The 13,871-nt window shown below is 51.4% G+C and overlaps 2 protein-coding genes across 11 annotated transcripts in view; one reads left to right on the forward strand and one right to left on the reverse strand.

Moving 5' to 3' along the window:
- The window catches only part of B3gat1 (beta-1,3-glucuronyltransferase 1), a 26,399-nt gene extending 22,429 nt beyond the window's left edge, over positions 1-3,970 (forward strand). For 5 of the 6 annotated variants that reach the window (XM_087214263.1, XM_087214261.1, XM_013078834.3 and 2 more), the window contains 2 exons: positions 434-534; positions 1,824-3,970. In XM_087214263.1, the coding sequence (XP_087070389.1) occupies positions 434-520 (87 nt within the window). In that variant the 3' untranslated portion in view covers positions 521-534; positions 1,824-3,970. Of the gene's footprint in view, positions 1-433; positions 561-1,823 lie in introns of all 6 variants that reach the window. The other variant, XM_004862680.4, reaches the window with a different exon arrangement.
- The window catches only part of LOC101710289 (beta-galactosidase-1-like protein 2), a 37,514-nt gene continuing 24,254 nt past the window's right edge, over positions 612-13,871 (reverse strand). For 4 of the 5 annotated variants that reach the window (XM_004862676.3, XM_087214260.1, XM_021242759.2 and 1 more), the window contains 11 exons: positions 13,407-13,491; positions 12,027-12,164; positions 11,358-11,438; positions 10,973-11,079; positions 10,254-10,394; positions 9,901-9,972; positions 9,548-9,626; positions 8,018-8,105; positions 7,576-7,687; positions 7,089-7,205; positions 612-6,871 (listed from right to left, as the gene is read on the reverse strand). In XM_004862676.3, coding sequence (XP_004862733.1) covers positions 6,785-6,871; positions 7,089-7,205; positions 7,576-7,687; positions 8,018-8,105; positions 9,548-9,626; positions 9,901-9,972; positions 10,254-10,394; positions 10,973-11,079; positions 11,358-11,438; positions 12,027-12,164; positions 13,407-13,491 — 1,107 coding nt within the window. In that variant the 3' untranslated portion in view covers positions 612-6,784. Of the gene's footprint in view, positions 6,872-7,088; positions 7,264-7,575; positions 7,688-8,017; positions 8,106-9,547; positions 9,627-9,900; positions 9,973-10,253; positions 10,395-10,972; positions 11,080-11,357; positions 11,439-12,026; positions 12,165-13,406; positions 13,492-13,871 lie in introns of those variants that run through there. The other variant, XM_087214259.1, reaches the window with a different exon arrangement.

Here is a 13,871-nt window from a genome sequence, read left to right on the forward strand (position 1 = left end):
TCAAGGAGTCACAACCAAGGGTTTCTGCTCCCCATCACAACAGGGGTGTCCCATGATCTTGCTGCTGAGTGCACAGACACACATGCATGCACGCACGTGTACTACCATAGCAGGTGGGGACACACACATATCCATGCACATATACAAACTTACGCACACACATACGTGCATGTACACACACTTGGGAGATCTTGGGGCTTGTCCATATTCCATCGTTCTAGATTTCTCCTTTGCAATGGATATTTTGAATCCATCACGTGTACAAATGGCAAGAATGAGGGGGTAGGTAGAAATACAGAACAACTGAGAAATTTTGAGGGAACAAGGGCAGAGAGGGGAGGGCGGGAGAAATCCTGAGGTCACGGGAGGGAACGGGGAGGTGCTGGATGAGGTCAGGAACCTGCCCCACCTCTTTTCCTGTTTCTGGATCCAGATCCTGGTCTGGCACACACGCACAGAGAAGCCAGTGCTGGTGAATGAGGGCAAGAAGGGCTTCACTGACCCCTCGGTGGAGATCTGAGCCTCAGGATGCAGGTAGGAGGTCAGGCAGGCCAGGCCAGGTGAGGAGCTGGGCAGTGCGGCACTGGGGCTTCTCTTGTTTTGCGTGTGTGTGTGTGTGTGTGTGTGTGTGTGTGTGTGTGTGTGTGTTACTGGGCAGCAAACCCAGAGCCTTCACACTGAGCTACATCCCCAGTCCTTTTGAGACAAGTTCTCCCTAAGTCACTATGTTGCCCAGGCTGGGCTTGAACTTGTGGTCCTCCTGCCTCAACCTCCCTCCTCTTGGTCTTTGTGGGAAGACAGAGCTAAATTTGAGCAAGAGAGGAAGAGGTGTGGCCAGAGTCCCCTTCCTGTTCAGCTGTCTGACAGGCAGCAGGTGCCAGATCCTACCCACCCAGTGAGGTCCTGCCACCAGACACTTGGGATGGCATCACCTTGCTCACCACTTTACTGTGCCCTAGACTACAGCAAGGGACCACTGCTCAGATGTGCACCACAGGTTCTGTCCTGAGGTTGCCTCTTCCCTCTGGATTCCCCTTCTGCCATGCACCTGCTCCAGCAGCCAGTGACCCTGTGGCTCTCAGCAGGCAGTGGCTCACGGACCCAGATCCTGCTTCCATACCGAGATCTATCACCTTTCTCTGTCTAACCCAATTTACTCCTGTGCCTCAGTTTCTTCATCTGTGCCAGAGGTCCTGAGAACAGACTGGGGCACCTAACAAGTTCTATTTAAATTTTGCTATTTTTATTTGATTCTTTAGATCTCTCTATAGAGGTAGGCCACAGGATGTGTACATAGTTCAGAGGTAAAGAAATAACTTCCGAGGAGTAAAATAGCCTGCCCAGCATGATGCCCTGGCCTGTGTGCGTGGTGCTGGGTGACAGACCAGGCCAGGATGGCAGGAGGGCTTCTCTGAGACCTCGTGAAAGCACATCTTACTCGGGACTCCCTTCACTAGGCTGTGCATGCAAAGGCCAGAGTTCCGTGGGCAGACATTTGTTCTCAGGCCCCAGGACATCTGCAGCCCCCCTGCCCACAGGGACTAGCGGTTCACTCTGCCTGTCTTGTCCCCTGAACCTACAAAGTTACCTTGGGCAGTGCCTCTTAGAAGGAATCACTTCAGACCCTCATCCCAAGCCCCCTGCCCCTACCCAGTCACTGGGAGCCTTCCCCACCTGCCCCCAAAAAGATCCCAAAGAGGGCTTGGGCTCTCTGGACTCTAGTGGCCCCATCTAGGGCTCCAGACTGAGAGGCTGGCCAAGCTGGCCATGCCCTCTTTGACCCTACCCAGGCTGACCCCTCTGGTTTCTCTTCTGCCCCACAGGAGCCTGCTCCTCAAAAACTGTTCTCAGCCTCCATCCTCTCCGCACAGCTGCTGGGCCTCCACAGCAGACTCCTGAAGAAGCATCGTGACCTCCTTGCTATTCTGGGGGCCTCTCTGGGAGCCCAGCTTGATGCCAGGACAAAGGACAGAGAATTTAAGCACAGAAATGCCAGACCTGTTCTCTCCATCCAACATGACCCAGGGCCTGAGAGACTGAGGGCTGGGGGATGCAGCTGCCAGGAGCACTGGCGCCCAGCACACTCTGGATTAGCTCCCTGCACTGACAGGGCCTGGGCACCCACGCAGGGCTGGGAGGGAGGTGAGAAGATTCACAGTCAAGGGGACACGGCCTGCGCTGGCTCCCTGCTTCTGCACAACCACACAGGCTGCCGGGGAGTACAGAAGACCAGAGAGAAGCCCGGGGGCATCACACATGCCCCATGCCCCTCCCTGGCACCTGCTCTTCCTGAGTGCTGCTCCCAAATCAGACATACCTCTGGCTCTCCTCCAGTCCATGTTTACAGAGCATCAGGCTGTCTTTGATCCCAACTGGCACCCAGCCCTGTGCAGGAGAGCCTGGGCCTGCTGGCACACCCTGTACCTCAGGCTGTGACGGGAGTCGAGTCCCTCCCTCTCGCCCACTTCCCTCGAGCCTTCTCCAGCGCTGGCAAGGAGGTGGGACCAGAGCCAGCACAGGTCACGGACTGACCTGCACCCAGAACAACACGACCCACTGTCCACACACTGCCTCCCACAGCCCTGGACTGCGAAGCTGCTTGCCTGGCCTGGACCCGGAAGGGGAGAGGCCCACTTCCTTGACACCCTCAGACCTCAGGGCTGGAGTGAGCAGTGGTGGGCAGGAAAGAGCTTCTCTGGCCAGAGAGAGAGCAAAGGAAGGCTAGGGCAACCCCGAAGTCCTCCTGCCCAGTCTCGGTGCGTGTGTGCGTGTGTGTGTGTGTGTGTGTGTGTGTGTGTGTGTGTGTGTGTGTGTAGGAGGGGACGGCAGAGGGAAAGGGAGCAGATATCTGCGCAACACTGAGAGGAGACCTGAGCACACACTACTTTGGAAATCATCCTATGTTTTAAAAAATAGGAAAGAAAATCTCACTTCTCCCTAAGTTGGGAACGTGCAGAGCCAGCCCGCCTCATGTCCTGCTGCCGTCTCCACCCCAGAGAGAACAGTGTACGGTGAGTGGCTGCCCTCCACTGGTGGGTGCTGGACAGGCCCCGACCTGCGACCCGGACAGGCCCTCTGGTGGTGATCTAGCGCATGCTCCTGCAGGTTGGAAGCACAATTTTTCTCCCAAGAGGAAGAAAAGGAAAGGGCCCAAGCCTAATGAAGAGGTGTTTATTTTTTAACTGCTAACAGCCCCTTACTCCATTAAAACTCACAGGACAGGTCTATGGACCACTGAGAACCCAATCCCAGGTGGGTAAGTGGGACTCAGTGCAGAGACCTAATATTCAGAGCATAGAACTGGCTGCCTGTCTGGAAATGGACTTCACATCCCATGGTGTTCATAAGACCATGCGATGGGATCAGATCCAGAGCCACCTCACAGGATGTCTTCCCAACCTCTACACTCGAAAACAGACCCCTGGCAGCAAGGTGGCACGGGAGAGGGAGGAGGTGGGCCCAGGACATGCATCAGTGAGTGATCACAGTGGCACTCTACTGCCTCACTCATGGAAACCAGTCCTTAAATACCAAGGTCAGATGGGCTGGTCCGAGGCCATCTTCTTAGCCAAAACCCAGGGCTCATTTTCAGGAAATTGACAGTGAACAACGAAATGGAATTTTTTTGGCAGATGCTAGTTCAGTTGTTTTTGCCTAATATCCTCCCTTAGCTGCATGTATATTTATTTATAATTATAACCCTGGTGGACTTCAGCCTTCTCTTTGTTGGGAATGAGTTTGTTGTCAGTCAGAACTGGTCCACGACAACAACCTGTTCTCCAAACCCAGGCTATTCCCTGCTCCCGTTGCTGGCAAGCCGGCCCAAAGCAGTGAGGCCAGGGTTAGGCATTCCCAGGGCAGAGGTTGGGGTGAGTGTGAGGCCCAGGCAGCTGCACCATCTGCTCTGTTTTCATTTAACTGTAATTTGTTTTCAAAATTAAAAGTCAAATATGGTTTTTAACAGTCAAAATCCTCTTCGGCCCTGCCTTATTTTATTCTCATTTACTTAGTCATCTAAAAAGTGTTCACAGTGTGCCTACTATGACCAGGTGTTGTTCTAAAAGCCAGCACACAGCAATGGGGAAACAAAATCCTGGTCCTCATGTAGCTCACCCTCTATCAAGAGGACGCAGCTGACAAAGGCACAGCATTTCAAGTGTGATCTACTGTAAGGAGACACCCTGCAGTGTACCAGCAGTGAGGGTGGCTAAGGTTCCAAGTGGGGTGCTCAGAAAGGTCACCCCAAGAGTGATTTTCAGCAGAGCAGCAACAGCCTGACATGCAGCTCACAGGGTCAGAGCATTCTGAGAAGAGAGCTCTTATCAGGCAGGAGAGCACTTAGAATGATCACAGCTCAGCCAGAAGGCTTCTGTTGCTGCAACTGTTGGGCAAGGGAAGAGGGTGAGGTGTGGTGGGAGATGAGGAGGCACATGAGGTGGGCACAAGAGGCGGTGCTCTGGGCAAAGCTCTTGGTTTCTATCCTGAGTGAAGCAAGAAGGCACAGGAAGGTTCAGCACAGGGGACCAACATGATCCAGTTGGCTTTCTGGAAGAACCATTTTGCTCCTCATGCTGGCAGATGGAGAAGGTAAGGGCCAGCAGAAAGGCAGGTGCTGCAATAACCCAGGTAGAGACCATGGCGGGCCTCTGAGGGTGCAAGCTTCAGGACAGAGAGAATGGGCTGAATTCCAGATGTGTTTTAGGGGGAAAGCCAGGAGGACTTGCTAAGGGACTGGAAGAAGGATATAAAGAGAAGAGCCAAAAATGATCATAGGCACACAAAAGAGAATTGCCATTTATTGACATGGGACAGAGTGCAGGAGGGACCATGTGGGGGAAAATCGGAATTCTGTTTCAGATGCCTGCTACACACATGGAGGAGATGGTAGGGGACAGCTTTCCATGCACCTGGCACGTGAATGGGGACCAACATTGGAAGGTACTGGTGTCAAGGCTGTTTACAAAGCCACAAGCCTCACAGTACACCCCGTGCAATGAGTATGGAGAGATACGAACCCCAGTGTTAAGTTCCAATTCCCTGTCACACTTTCCAGCGGAGGTGAGCTTTGCAGAAACCCTGCTCCTATGTAATGCACAATAAAGTGATACTGTGACATTGTTCCACAGCTCAGGCCACTCCCAAGTGACCCTGGACTCACCTACATCTTAACTCAATGCCTGCCATTCCAATGAGCTCAGAAAGAGCTGGTGTGTGAGTTTGGACAAAATTAGGGACTATGCTTCTGTCTTTCCATCCACTGTCCACAACCCAAACTTTTTATAAGTTTCATTTCTCTACCCCAAGTGGGATCCTTGGGCACCAGGGGTACTCACTACGGACCCTGTGTTTGGGCACCCTGCCCTCAGCCTATAGGCTATAGCCCCTTGCCCCACTCTTCCCAACCCTTTGAGGGCACTGTGCTCAAAAGAGATGCACTGCTTTGAATTTGACTATTACTGAAGATAATTAGTTTAGGCAGTACATGCCAAATGTACTTCATGAAGAAAATAGCATTACCTACCCCCCATTCCTAACAGTGTTCTTGGCTGTTTGGTGCATTTTTACTCCTGTCCATCTGCATGAGAATGGATTTGCATTTGGCCTCTCCTTTCCAGCGACCCTTCTAATCCAGCAATATTTCAAGGAGAATGAAAGGCATGCTAAGAAGCCAGGGGAAGAAACTGGCACCAGCTGCATATGGTCAGTGTCTAGATCCTCAAGCACCAGCAGTGAAATGTGTGCCTGACCCCAGGCTGCCCTCCCCACCTGCTTAGAGTGGCACTGACAAGTCAAAGACATTGGCAAAGAGGGTTTGGGTCATCTCTATTCTTTATTCAATTCAGGACAGTGAAGCTGAGCTAGAACAGTGGATTTGATCTCAGAGAAAGAGGCTCCAGAGTGGACATGGAGACAGCTGTGCAGGACGGCTAACTTTCCTTCTGCTGCCTAGTTATGGAAGGCAGGGAACCTACCAAGCTGGGCTAGATCTGTCGGCCTTCTGGGTACCCCAACATTCCCTGGGCGCTACTTGCCCAATGCCACTTAGCTGGACCTCTGCCTTTCCCTCCCTGGAAGTCAGAAGTGGGGTGGACTTTCTGCTAGGATCCACATTTCCCTTCAAAGGACACTTCTCATTGAGTACTACTGGAAATGCTTTCTAATTCAGGAGAGTGAGTGGCTATTTCTGTTTCTCTTAAGCTTAGCGTGTCAGCCTATCAGATGCAGAGACTGTAGGAATGAAAAAGACAGAAGAGTGTTTCAAATGGAGCTTCTTCCAGAATCCCAGAGACAGCTCAGGGAGGGTGGTGAAGAAAAAATAAAGTGAACTCAGATGAGACATCCCCCTTCCCTATCCTCTACAGATGACAAACCCACAACTTCAGGGATAGAAAGGGACCATGTGGAGTACAGCCATACCTCATGAACATTTGACAGCAGGCTTTGACTCCGGAGCAGGGAGAAGCCCCCCAACTTCAGCACCTTGTCTGGGGACCCAGAATTCATCATTGGTATCTTACTAAACATTCCCACCTCTTAGAGTCATCCCTGAGGCTTCTCCCATGAGGGCAAGGAGGTGGGAAGACACCAGCCACAAAGCCAGGCCGAGGAGCTATCTAGGGACGAGGAGTCCGCCATGCCTTCCACCTTGCTTTCCAGGACCTCCAGGTGTACGGTTCAGACAGAGGCCAGACTGTGACCCTTGGGTCCCTGAGGTTGGTACTTAAGAAGACTCCTGCAGGGAGGTGGAGGCAGCAAGCCCAGGCAGGAGGTGTGGGGCTGCTGCTCAGTGAATGTACTGGTTCCTGCCCAGGTGAGCGGTGTCAGTGGACTGCACCATGGGACCTGCCATCGCCTCCTCAAAAATAATGACCTGTGGGAGAGGGAGGACTGGGCTGTGGAGTCTGTCCTGGAGCCAGACCAGGGGGCTGTGTGGTGGCAGGGTTGAGAGAGAATGGAGGAGGCTAGGTAGAACTTCTGCCTTGTCCCAGTCTTGACCAAAGGCTCCCAGAGAAGCAGTTTGATGCCAGGAGGAGAGGGGTGGGAAGGGAGTCGCAAGAAAAAGGATAGGAGGCTAGAAGTGCTCCCACCTGGTTGTCTCCTGGGTTCAGCCAGGCGCCTGGGAGGTAGAGTGTCTCCTGGGGTCCAATGTTCCAGTATCGTCCAAGATTCTGGCCATTGATGAACACAACCCCCTTCTCCCAGCCCTTCAAACAGAAGGGTGGGACATTAGTCTACCACAAGAGCCAGGAAGGGAACATCACACTGGAAGGCAGAGACACAGTCAGACACACAACCTGTGTTCTTCACTCAGCTTCAGAGACCACAAAGCTGGCATGTTCTGCCTCACCCTGCTAACTCTGAGCCTCCCAGGCAGGGTACCCAAGCACTGGCTGGACAGAGGAACCCCTCCCCAAGAAGTACCACTAGGTACTTCTGCTTTGTGCCCCTTCCCCCAGCGGGGTACTTTCAGATGGGCAAACCAGGTGCCAGAGGCCTCCAGCCAGGGCAAGCATGAGGGCTGTGGCTCAGCCCTGGGAAACATGAGATCTGGGGCAAGGAAAGGGGCCTACAAACCTCCAGCTTCAGAAACGTGTCAGAAGGGGAAGGGACAACAGACAGAACACCCAAGAAGAAAGCAGGGAACGTAGGTGCTTCAGGGAGAGTGCTCCATTTGTCAGTGCCAAACCTATGGACAGAACATGGCAGGAATGGGTGGGAGGGACTTTCTTGGATCTGGTTCCAGATTTGCATAGGATTCCTAGGGGGCATCCCTTCCACTCTCAAGGACCCACATCCCCACACCCTGCCTCTTAACCAGGACACAGGAATGGCAGCAAGGTGGCACAACAGACCTTCCTTTCCTAACAGCACAGGATTCTGGGGTGGTACTGCCCTCGCTTGGCCAAGTACCTGGGCCTCAGTCCATCTGTGCACCTGCAGACAACTGCAGGGCTTCTGGGTCCCAGCTCTCATGCACATTATCTGCAAGCTCACAAGGATTCAGGAAAGGACCCACCTCTGAAAGAAGCTCTTTTTCATATCCAGGCTGTAGATTCTGAAGTTTTTCAGGGGAGAATTGTTTAGATAGAGATTTCCAATCAAACCTGTGGGGAGGGGGCCAGGAAACATGAGCAAGCCCAAGGCAGAGGGAGCTGGCCAGCTATGTCCAAGGCCACCATAGAAGTTCTCAGAAAGTTCAAATATGGGCTTCTCCTACAGCAGGTGCTGGCTAAGGAGCTCTGCACTTGGAACAAACCCTCCTATCCATGCCAACAAGACGATAACCAGCAAACACACGACTTCCCAGGATGTAGAAAGAATGATCCACCTGAGCAAAGGGACAGTGCTGAGATGTCACAGATGAGAAGGGCCTCTGGACTCTTTGAGGGAAGCTCTGCATGGCCAAGAGGTAACAGGGTGGAGTGGGATTCCGGCAGGCAAAAGAATACAGACAGGCATCAAGGGGCCCACAGATGCTCTTAAGTGATAAGGACAGGTATGTAGGTGTCGTGTGTGTGTGTGTGTGTGTGTGTGTGTGTGTACACATTTCTAGAGGGGAGGTCTGCAACTTACAAACACAGAACTGTGGTGCAGAGGACAGGACTCACAGAGGGTGTCAGGACACACTTGATGAGGGCCCCAGAGACACAAACATGGGCAACAAACAGGCCAGGAGGTCATTCCAACCCCTAGCAGAACAAAGGAAGGAGGTGGGCTCCCAGAGGGAACCTGGGAAGGCACTGAGACCCAGAGCAATACTGGGAACTATTACAGGAAAAGAAAGCCTGGCTTGGATGATGCTACAAGCTACTTCCAGGTCTTTTTGAAGAGGAAGTACCAATGTTGGGGCTACATGGCTTCTGTGAAGGCTACCTACCAGAAGGATCTCTACTGAAAATATGACCAGGGAAAGGGTGTGCAAGTTTCCTCTACTAATGTAGAGCTTGGAGAAAATGGGAAGGTCAGCAGTCTTTCTCACCACAATAAGATTGATCTTACCTCCTTATTTATACATTATTTGAAACCACCACATTTAGGTACCCACGTAAAAGAAAGGAAAAACTAAATTAAAGCGTGAAAGATCAGAAGGCCAGGAAAAACAAAGTGAATTGAAACAATATTCCTAGAAGGGGCAAGCATTCTGTTTATTATATACCCTGCTTCCTCTTCCTCATCATAGAAAAATAATCTATAGGTTTCCTGATAGAGGAAGAAAAGAAATTCAGGGTGGAGCTCCAAGAAGGCAGAGGTCCTTTGCCCATCTCCTGTGCCCAGACACCTAACATTCTCTTTCCCTGCTCCTCAAACCTAATCAAGCAGATGGCTCCCTGGAAAAGCATACTTGAGCCAAAAGACTTGATGCCAGCTCAGTGTTCTATGACCCCATGAGCACATGCACAAGTGTGCAGGGCTAAAGGGGAAGAGGCCAGAACTCATCCTCCCTCCAGTCAGCTCCACAGCCTGCTGATGAGCTGCATGAAAAAGAAGTAGCTGCCCATGTCTGTGTGGAGCAGTGGTAGCTCTTCTGGCTCATGCTGAGACCCACCTTTGCGCTGATCATCAATATTATTCCCGTAGTTGACTCGCCCACGGTTCTCCACCAAGATCCTCAGCACAGTGTAGCCCTGCCAGGAACACAGTGACCAATGATAACTGCCTGATGACCCAGCCACAAGGTCACTGATGCACCTCAGAGTGTGTTTGTAGACCCCAGTTCTTCCCTATCCTCTGAGAATTGGAGTGAGAGCCCCTGGCTGGCTGGAAAGCCACACCCATCCCTCTCCACCACACCCTATGGTTAAGGAGCCTCCTGTCTTCTAGGTCTTCCTCTTGAACTCCCACCAAGCCTCCTCTGAGGCAGCTGGGGCTAGCTATACCTAGCTCCCTAGGATAACAAACCTGGATCAAAGGGATAACAATCTTCGTTGTTTTATAGTCCAAGAATCCTATGGACACTGTATTCACAAATACCTGTCAAAGTGAGCAAATGAAAAGCATCTGTGGTAAGCAAGAGGACGGCTGAGAGGGGTGTCCACCAGGATGTGTGGTTGCCTGCCTGACCACCCAGGAGGGGCTCTAGCCAGGCATGGAGGAGAAAAGAACACCACGGTCACAGCAGCAAAGGGTTACAGAGCTGGGGAGGGGCCGTTTTACACACTGGGCTCAGCTGATTCTGAAGGCAGAGACAGTAAGGTATATACTGCAGGTCTAGTCACTAGAAGGTCCCCAGGATTCAGAAGAGACACTCCTACCTGGCCCTGATCACGCACATGACCATGGAGGACACCCGAGGAGGCAATGGTGGTCTCATACAGAGTATACCCAAAAGCCTGTCCATTCCCGTCATTGACTGGCAGGTTCTCCATGTTGATAGGCTTTTCAGACTTGATGGGCTGTGTGCAGGAGACATGGGGGAGACACAGAGCCAGGCTGCATCTCAGCCCAGCCCTCTGGTGTAAACGTGGCAGGCTGGCTGGCTTGGGAGGAGCACACTGAGGGCAAGGAGGCAGAGGGACTAACCTCTGTCTTCTGTTCTTACTTCTCATCACACTGAGCCCTGGGGCCTCACAGGGACAGGAAGAGGGAGACATCATGAAAGAACGGAGCCCTGCAGTATACTGGGCCTTAACTCCTAACCACTGTCAACTGTGTGTCACTGCTTCCTGGAGTGGGCTCCAGGAGGTACCCTCTTCACAGGGCAAGGGTCAGCACCTTCCTCTGCCAGGCTCTGCCCCCTGTCCCAGAGAGATGGCTGGAAGAATGAGATCTCCTGCTTTCAAGTTCTTTTGTTCTTTCCCACTGGTGCCCCAGTGCAGTCTGCTGTCTTTACTCTCAGTTCTGAAGTTGGAGAATGGGCCTCAAAGTATCAAGCAAAGTAGCTGACTTTGTCTTCCCAGCACCCGCCCTGGAGAGCACCCGGGCCCTGCTGCCCATCCAGGGGCTGCCCCTGCTTCCGGACCCACACACTCACCTTCTCCATGTACTTGAGGGCATCCCACAGTGACAGGTAGAAAGAAGGAGCAATTGGCTCATAGGCCATCTTGGGGAGAAGGTCAGGTGGGGGAGGGAGAGGGGCACCTGCAAGAGACAGACAGACAGACCACACATCCATCCCTGAAGGATCCAGACTGTCACTGCCTCCTCCAGCCTCCTATCCACTGGCCCAGTGTCCTCCTGTATCCTGGAAAGTTCTCAGCACAGCCTAAACTTCTCTGGGAAGCAAAGCCTGGGGAAGGGTGGGGTGTATGCACACTGGGACAAAAATGTCTCTCCAATCCATGGCTGGGGTGAGTGGGGAGGGTGGGATGCTCAAAGTAGAAGCCTGAGTGGTGCTCATGTCAGCTGCCTGCTGGTACCTGAGCGGGAGCCAAAGAAGTCTCGGAGCTTGCCGTACTTGGCTGTGTAATCACCAGCCTCCGTCAGCACCGCATCATAGTCTGCAAGACACCCGTGCAACTGTCTCAGTCGTCCCTGTCCCCAGAACTGTCTGTGGCAGCAGGAGATGGGAGAAGCTGGGGTAGGTAGCAGGGTTCTCAGCCCAGCAATTGGGAAGGTAAGCCACCTTTAGTATGAGCCATTCAGTTGCTGCAAATCCTAAATGTATGAAATATTATGATCACAGCATGACCCTAGATTTCTAGCTGCAGGCAGGCAAATGAGGCTTTTTCTACTCTTCAGGACTCCCAATCGAAAGGGGCCAGAATACACCCTCTCGGAGGTCTGAGTAGGAGGCAGAGGCTGCGGCTCCCATCCCCGTCACCCTAGGCCTCCCCTCCCTCCCTCTGGATCATGTCCTCCAGAGGGCTTCCGAAGCAGAACAGCCAATTCACAGGCACCAAGTGGCCTGGTCTCCTGCTGCTCTCAAAGTTCAGAAGCGACAACTCAGACACAGCCTCTGCCTTCCCAGGTACTTTATAGCCAAATACATTAAAGGTGCCACTTGTCCCTAAAGATTCTCCTGGAAAACCCCAGCCTGCAAATGCAGGAAAGGACCAGGGGGACCAGGACTGGGGAGTCATACTTGCCATAGCTGGTGACATCAGACTTATACTCATTGAAATGCATGGCTCCATTTATGAAGCCAAAATTGGTGCCTCCGTGGAACATGTAGAGGTTGATGGAGGAGCCGGCATTGACGATGGCAGATACTGTTTCCAAAACCTCTATACGAGAGGGGAGAGGGACGGGCGTGCAGAATCAGTCAGAGTCTGAAACGAACCCTTAGTGTCTCTGGGACTCTCATCCCAATCCCTCTGCAAGGTCTCTGCATCACTCTGTCCTTCACCTTTCCTGACACCCTAAGCACAGAATAGGGAAGGAGGAAGGGAAACAGGCACAGACCAAGCCCAGAGCTTGATCCCATTGTTTTCAGTCCTTGTTGAGCCTATTAACTCCCTGTCTGCATTGTGCTCCCAGTAGCTGCTCTCAGGAGAATGCATGAAGATGGAACTCAGTACTAAAGACACAGCTCTGAGCCCCTCCCTCAATCCTGCCGTCACTTGGAAAGGAACTCACAAGGTAAAAAGACAATATCAAGGGAGAAGAACAAATGGTTAATAGATATGTATTTTCTTAATATCAATTAAAGAAATGTAAACTGGACAATGACCTGTCAGACTGGCAAATCTTAAAACATTATTTTAGTACTCAGTGTTGAGGAATCTGTATGAAATCATTTAGTGATGGTGAGTGAAAGTTGCTACAATCTTTCTGGAAGGTGGTTTGGTAAATACACATTTTGAAATTGCATTGCTGTAGAAACTTTGTTATCAGAGGGAACTGATATGCCAGGCATATGACTGGAGTTCAAGGGTACTCACTGAAATGGTGCTGAATCTTCAAAGCTGAGGAAACCCCTGAGAATTCACCAGCAAAATACTGAGTTAGTAAGTGATGGTTTAGTCATCAATGCAATGGGTTTGGTTTTTTTTTTGCATTATTTAAGATGGTAATGTAAGTCTATGCTTAGTAGTAGAGAAAGCTGTCTCTCTGTGCCCCTAACCGGATTAAACAGGTGACAGGGTCAGCAGGGCCTCACCACTTTTGTCCCTATTTGATGTGCATACAGGCCTGCAGATGGAGATGTAATAAGAACTGTCTACATTGCATATATCATTCTCTGAACTCTGGTGCTTTTATTTCTTGTTTTCCCTTTTCTATAGTTCCAGATGTTTACAGTATACATGCATTACTTTTCTAATCACAAAAATATATAAAAGCAATGTTAAAAATCCTACCTTTTGCTTCAAATGTAAAGACAAATAATCTTGAAATATCAAAAGCTGACTATCACTCAGGAGCCTTGCATCCTATACCCCCACACATCAACTAGCAGAGAACAGGAAGCGCCTTCTTACTTCCGAGATTAACATACATACTGGATGTTGGCAAAGCATGGCACTCACCAGAGGAATCCAAGATATTGTGCGGGCTTCCCCACGAGTCAAACCACCCTGTCCAGTACTCCATCACCATCTTGGGCTGATTCCCCTGGGTACCACAAAACAAGTTAGACAGGCAGACCACCCAAAAGGGAATAAAGGATGCCCTTCCTGGGGGAGACCCCAGTACTTCTGCCTCCTGCCTCTTCCCTGACCACACAACCCTTGCCTGAGGTGCTCGTGGAAGCAGAGCATGGAGGAAAACAGTGCATTCAAGAGGCTACAAAGTTCAGTCAGTGGATTCTGATGTGTGGTTTTAATGGCACATACAGAGGATTCCAGCAAGAAGACATTGGTAGTGGCTCAGATCTTCACATCTTCCCTTGAAGATCTTCATTAGAATTCAACATCTGCTTGGGAAGCCCTTCTCTACACTGAGTTGCTTTCTGGATCAAGGCAACCTTTGCTGTCCTCTTCTAGGGAAGGAAA

Source organism: Heterocephalus glaber, unplaced genomic scaffold (genome assembly GCF_053883595.1).
Source record: "Heterocephalus glaber isolate CG9 unplaced genomic scaffold, H.glaber_assembly_v1.0 deba00001446, whole genome shotgun sequence".
Classification (NCBI taxonomy): domain Eukaryota; kingdom Metazoa; phylum Chordata; class Mammalia; order Rodentia; family Bathyergidae; genus Heterocephalus; species Heterocephalus glaber.